Source organism: Bombina bombina, unplaced genomic scaffold (assembly GCF_027579735.1).
Source record: "Bombina bombina isolate aBomBom1 unplaced genomic scaffold, aBomBom1.pri scaffold_1360, whole genome shotgun sequence".
Classification (NCBI taxonomy): domain Eukaryota; kingdom Metazoa; phylum Chordata; class Amphibia; order Anura; family Bombinatoridae; genus Bombina; species Bombina bombina.
Genome location: NW_026511312.1, coordinates 26,401 through 33,647, shown reverse-complemented (window position 1 = coordinate 33,647; position 7,247 = coordinate 26,401). Strand labels below are relative to the sequence as shown.

The window sequence follows — 7,247 nt, the reverse complement described above, 5'->3', positions numbered from 1 at the left end:
TTAATTGTAATTTTTATTTATTTTAATTATGTTAAAGTTAGGGTTAGACTTAGGGTTAGGTTTAGGGGTTAATAACTTTAGTATAGTGGCGGCGACGTTGGGGGCGGCAGATTAGGGGTTAATAAGTGTAGGTAGGTGGCGGCGGTGTCGGGGGCGGCAGATTAGGGGTTAATAAGTGTAGGTAGGTGGCGGCGACATTGGGGGTGGCAGATTAGGGGTTAATAAGTGTAATGTAGGTGGCGGCGATGTCGGGGCGGCAGATAAGGGGCTAATAAGTGTTCGGTCTTCAAAAACTGTAAGTGAATCTTCGAGGGTTAGTGTTAGTTTTTTTTTTTTTTAAGGATTTATTGGGTGGGTTTTATTTTTAGCTTAGGGTTTGGGCTGGAAAAGAGCTAAATGCCCATCCAAATGCCCTTTTCAGGGCAATGGGGAGCTTAAGTTTTTTTTAGATAGGATTTTATTTTTGGGGTTTGGTTGTGTGGGTGGTGGGTTTTACTATTGAGGGGGGTTGTTTGTATTTTTTGTATTTTATTTTACAGGTAAAAGAGCTGATTTCAATGCCCCGCAAAAGGCCCTTTTAATGGCTATTGGCAGTTTAGTTTAGGCTAGGGTTTTTTTTTATTTTGGTGGGGTTTTTTTATTTTGATAGGGCTATTAGATTAGGTGCAATTAGTTTAAATATTTGATTTTTTTCTTTTTTATTTTGTGTAATTTAGTGTTTAATTTTTTTTAAATTAGTTAATTGTATTTAATGTAATTGATTTAATTTTAGTGTAAGGTTAGGTTTTAGTTTAACTCAGGTTAGGTTTTATTTTACAGGTAACTTTATATTTAATTTAACTAGGTAGTTAGTAAATAGTTAACTATTTACTAACTTTTCTACCTAGTTAAAATAAATACAAACTTAGTTGTGAAATAAAAATAAAACCTAAGATAGCTACAATGTAACTATTGGTTATATTGTAGCTAGTTTAGGGTTTATTTTACAGGTAAGTATTTAGTTTTAAATAGGAATCATTTAGGTATTGTAATTTTTATTTAGATTTATTTAAATTTATGTTAAAGTTAGTGGGTGTTAGGGTTAGGTTTAGGGGTCAATAACTTTAGTATAGTGGCGGCGATTTTGGGGGCAGCAGATTAGGGGTTAATAACAGTAATGTAGGTTGCGGCGCTGTTAGGTACAGCAGATTAGGGGTTAATAATAATTAACTAGTGTTTGCGATGCGGGAGTGTGGTGGTTTAGGGGTTAATATGTTTATTATAGTGGCGGTGATGTCAGGAGCAGCAGTTTAGGGGTTAATAATTTTATTTTAGTGTTTGCCATGCGGGAGGGCCTCAGTTTAGGGGTTAATAGGTAGTTTATGGATGTTAGTGTACTTTTTAGCACTTTAGTTATAAGTTTTATGTTACAGCTTTGTAACATAAAGCCCATAACTACTGACTTTCAGTTAACGGTACGGATCTTGACGGTATAGGCTGTACCGCTCACTTTTTGGCCGGACAGGCAAACTCGTAATACTGGCGCTGTGGAAATCCAATTGAAAAAGGACTTTTTGAAAGCTGCTGTAGTTACGTTGCGGCCAAAAATATGTTACGTTGCGGTACAGATATACCTACAAGACCCAATACCAGCAGTAGTAAAAAAGAGCCATAACTCTGCTTTTTCACTCATAACGCAAAACTCGTAATCTAGCCGTTTGTTTGCAAGGTTACATTTATATTAAGCACTAAAATAAAAAAATTATGCTCTCTCAGTATGTGGTTATAATTTTATTAAGTCACGCACCAGAGGGCAGTGTACAGAACACTTGTTCTTTTCACCCAGACCTAAATGCGTCATTCTCCAGTCATATTTTTTTAGCCCCAAAAATGTATGAAGAAGCTCCCACTCCATGCCTGATTCTTATTTGTAGAGCTACTAAATTCAAAATTGAATTCCTGTAGAAAATGTTTAAGTATAGTTAAAACAATTTTTTTTTTTTTTTCTAAATGTACTTGTATTTTTTGTGGGTGGGGGGGGGCTCGGCAAAGGAGAAAGATAAATATATCCAAAATTGTTTTTAATGGGTATGTCACTGGTTTGTAAAGCAATGCTCAGTATGCAAAATTGCTTTTCATGCATTAATTTTGTATGCAGATATTTTGCAGTGGTTCATTTCTGATATACAGGATGCATATATAAGAAATACTTTTTTTTTTTTTTTTTTTTTTTAAGTTTTCAAATATTTTAATTTAAATTTTTCAGAAGGTTAAGAAAGTGGTAATTATTCCACATTGCATCTGGTTGAAAAATACCTTTTACAATATCAGCTATGGACATTTACGCATTCAAAAGATAATTTCAGAAGCAGAGTAAAAGTCTCACCACAAACTTTAAGGCATTCTGTTGAATAATTTCTATTTTACACCTGTGTTTTAATTCAAGCTATTTAAAAAACAAAAAAACAAATCAAACGCACAAACCAAACGAGCTTTCAACCTCAGAAGGTTACCACACACACACACATATATATATTTTAAATGAGACCTACTTAGTATTAGCCTCTGGGTTCGAAAAATGTACTTCATGGTTTTAACCAATAAACCTGAGAAAATTACATTGTAAAATGTTAATGTATCCACCATTCATGGTTCAACAACAAAAAAGACACTGGATTTAAATAGCACTGATCTTGGAGATTAGGACTATAATATTCATAAAAAAAATAGTTGTTCAAACCACTGCTAAAAAGTCTATTAAAAAATATTTTAACTTTTTCTACCAGCCGATTTAAAACGATAAAACTCTAACATTTTCATAAAAATCATAAAACTGTATAGTCACTTGTCTTCTTCCATATTCCTTATAGTTTAGCAACAGGGCCAAAACAGAGGCCATACCGTAGTATAAATGCTTCAAAGGCATTTGCCACATAACCAGGACATAAAATTGAAGACGTTTAGCCATATCCTTATTGGGATAGTTTATCTTTCTTTACAGTTGTCTTTTTCCCACATGAAATTTATGTTCTTCCTTTGAAAGTATTCATGCATGTATAAGACCCTGAAAATCTGTGGATTTCTTCAAGTGCTGATTGTGGAAGTATGCTTTTCATAACAACAAGTGCATGCATTGTCCATGGGAGCAGAAGGAGTGCATAGTTCTTCTGAACCGCTTCTACTGTTCTTCTAGCTACTGTTTCTGGTTTTAAAGGTGGAAAAAGGTTTGGAAACCTGATTCTCATTCCTTGAAACATGTCAGTGTTGGTATGAAATGGTAATACTGTTGTTGCATTAACTCCTGGGCAATCCAAGAGTCCCAAGGTCAAGCTTTCCATAAATGCAAATGAAGAGGATTTGGAAGTGCAGTAGTCAATGGCACCAGGAATTGCTGATAAAGCAAGAACTGAGTTTATGCAAACAATGTGGCCATTCTGTAGTTCCAGCATTCGTGGTAGGAAGGCTTTGGTAGTCCAAAATTGTCCTAGTGTGTTTATGTGCTGGGATTTCAAGAGCGCATCGTCATCACTCTCCATTAGGCTTTTCCCATGCACCACTGCTGCATTGTTAACCAAAATGGTAACATCACCAACCTTTTCTCGTACTGCTTTTGCCTGCTGGTAAACTTCCTCTCGATTACCAACATCACATATGAAATAATAACATTCTGTGCCAAGCTGTCTTATTTCTTCAGTAGTTTCTTTGAGACATTTCTCTGTTCGACCCCATAAAATAATCTTCTTGGCTCCCTGTTAAGCAAACTCCTTGGCCAGGTTTCTTCCGATACCCCTGCCCCCTCCGGTAATAAGGACGGTATCCCCCCTCAAGTCTCTCAGCTTGCTGGGCAAGACCTGACACACGGCGGCTTTGAGCACATAGTAGATCATTTGCAGAGGTAGCAGCAGCAACTCGCACAGGGACTTCCAATCCATGCTGATACCTGTAACCTACTTTAACTTTTATACTGCACTGTGTTCCTTATATAGAGCAGAGTTCATTCACTCTTGTTACAAAATATCGTCAGCCCAGTGCAAATAAACTCCAATACACAAGGTGCAAAATAAAAACCTGCTGTGTCTAGAAACTGAAACCCAGCGCTATTACAACTATAGAAGAGGCTGCTGTCAGGACTATATGGACTGTGGCATAGAAATGGTCATTTTGTAACCTTGTGCCTCTGTATAAGTCCTGAGTCTGCACATTCAAGATCCAGTTTTCCTTTGGCTCCTATTCATCCCCTGAATTGATTGCTGCTTCTTTCTCTCCTCTTTCACAGTCTCGGAGCAGGGGAGTTTTTATACCCCATTAAGCCTGATTGACGGATAAAGTGTTAAGGATATTTCACTACTGTTTTCCCCCCTCTGTGAGCGGCTGTTGCTTTTAGTTGGTCGCCTCCCCCTCCCCCCAACCTATAAGAAATACTTTAATATTGCTATATGTTTAAGTCTTACCATTACAGCAGTGGCGTTTAGGTTTTATGCTGCTCTAGGCACTCAAACTTCTGCTGCCCCCTCACCAACCCTAGGTTTTAGGCCTTTTTTATTATCCATAATATTATTTTTTTTGGTCAGGGTGTAACACAGTGGATATAAAAAGTCTACACAGCCCTGTTAAAATGTCAGGTTTCTGTGATGTAAAAAAATAAGACAAAGATAAATAATTTCAGGACATTTTCCACCTTTAATGTGACCTATAAACTGTACAACTCAATTGAAAAACAAACTGAAATCTTTTAGGTGGAGGGAAGAAAACAAAAAAAAACTAAAATAATGTGGTCTTATAACTGGGGATGTAGTTGTGTTCAGAATTAAGCAATCACATTCAAAATCATGTTAACTAGGAGTCAGCATACACCTGCCATCCTTTAAAGTGCCTCTGATTAACCCCAAATAAAGTTCAGCTGTTCTAGTAGGTCTTTCCTGAAATTTTCTTAGTCGCATCTCATAGCAAAAGCCATGGTCCACAGAGAGCTTCCAAAGCATCAGAGGGATCTCATTGTTAAAAGGTATCAGTCAGGAGAAGGGTACAAAAGAATTTCCAAGGCTTTAGATATATCATGGAACACAGTGAAGACAGTCATCATCAAGTGGAGAAAATATGGCACAACAGACACATTACCAAGAACTGGACGCCCCTCCAAAATTGATGAAAAGACGAGAACAAAACTGGTCTGGGAGGCTACCAAGAGGCCTACAGCAATATTAAAGGAGCTGCAGGAATATCTGGAAAGTACTGGCTGTGTGGTACATGTGACAACAATCTCACATACTCTTCATAAGTCTGGGCTATGGGGTAGAGTGGCAAGACTAAATCCTTTTCTTACGAAGAAAAACATCCAAGCCAGGCTAAATTTTGCAAAAACACATCTGAAATCTCCCAAAAGCGTGTGGGAAAAGGTGTTATGGTCTGATGAAACCAAGGTTGAACTTTTTGGCCATAATTTCAAAAGATATGTTTGGCGCAAAAACAACACTGCACATCACCAAAAGAACACCATACCCAAAGTGAAGCATGGTGGTATCAGCATCATGCTTTGGGGCTGTTTTTCTTCAGCTGGAACTGGGGCCTTAGTTAAGCTAGAGGGAATTATGAACCAGAAATCACTCGCTAGACAGCCTGTTTTGTTCTTTTTGGAACTCATTAGTAGGAGATAGATTTCTGGTTGTTGAATTGGTAAAGCTACTTTCAAGGTTAAACCAAAATTCATTAAAATTATGGGGGGGAGATAAAAAACTGAAATTAAAATCCTCAACAGGCTGTCTAGTGAGTGATTTCTGGTTTGCTGCAATAATCCTGTTAAAAGGATTGCTGTGTTAAAACAGTATTTTGAAGCAAAAAAACTGAGAATTTGCATATCTTACCCAGAATTCTCTTGTGCATTGGTAACATTGTATATGAAGTATTTCTGGGAAAAAGCAAGCAGGGAATCTTGCCTAGATGCGCTAATTTCCTATGCAAATATTTACATTGATTTATTTATATATACAGTGTGTATGTATGTGTGTGTGTATATATGTATATATATATATATATATATATATATATATATATATATATATATATATATATATATATATATATATATATATATATATATATATATATATATATATATATATATATAACACACAGAGAAAACCCAGCACTCACTTACAAGCTCTCAGCTAAGATTTAAAAGCAAAAATGGAAAGGTTAGTCACCGCATCTGGCCAAATGGGACAAGCTCAGGTACCACGTCAAGGTCCTCTCCAATACCTGAGACCCTAAAACAGCCACACAATGCAAGCTTTCAAATCCAAACAAACTGAAAACAAAAAAAGGGTGCACAGGAATATGTAATCACCCTAGACATATACAAAACACGGAAGGGAACTGCACTCTCATACCGGACCGGGTACACATCCAATGACCCTGCAACATGCTCAGCCCTGGGTGCCACTGGCACTAACAGGAAGCTGTGCTGTCCCCAGAGCCACAAGCAGTTAACCCCAGACAGGTCTGGGTGCAAGAACCATAGGGAAAATTACAAAACAAATTAATACAACACACAGAGAAAACCCAGCACTCACTTACAAGCTCTCAGCTAAGATTTAAAAGCAAAAATGGAAAGGTTAGTCACCGCATCTGGCCAAATGGGACAAGCTCAGGTACCACGTCAAGGTCCTCTCCAATACCTGAGACCCTAAAACAGCCACACAATGAAAGCTTTCAAATCCAAACAAACTGAAAACAAAAAAAGGGTGCACAGGAATATGTAATCACCCTAGACATATACAAAACACGGAAGGGAACTGCACTCTCATACCGGACCGGGTACACATCCTATGACCCTGCAACATGCTCAGCCCTGGGTGCCACTGGCACTCACAGGAAGCTGTGCTGTCCCCAGAGCCACAAGCAGTTAAGCCCAGACAGGTCTGGGTGCAAGAACCATAGGGAAAATTACAAAACAAATTAATACAACACACAGAGAAAACCCAGCACTCACTTACAAGCTCTCAGCTAAGATTTAAAAGCAAAAATGGAAAGGTTAGTCACCGCATCTGGCCAAATGGGACAAGCTCAGGTACCACGTCAAGGTCCTCTCCAATACCTGAGACCCTAAAACAGCCACACAATGCAAGCTTTCAAATCCAAACAAACTGAAAACAAAAAAAGGGTGCACAGGAATATGTAATCACCCTAGACATATACAAAACACGGAAGGGAACTGCACTCTCATACCGGACCGGGTACACATCCAATGACCCTGCAACATGCTCAGCCCT

General features: G+C 37.8%; 1 protein-coding gene across 1 annotated transcript; it reads right to left on the bottom strand.

Annotated features, from left to right (window-relative positions):
- Window positions 1-2,353: 2,353 nt before the first annotated feature.
- Window positions 2,354-4,072, bottom strand: LOC128643697 (short-chain dehydrogenase/reductase 3-like). Its single transcript, XM_053696526.1, is given in 1 exon segment — window positions 2,354-4,072. A coding segment is annotated over 1 exon segment (909 nt). The 5' UTR covers window positions 3,912-4,072; the 3' UTR covers window positions 2,354-3,002.
- Window positions 4,073-7,247: the final 3,175 nt, after the last annotated feature.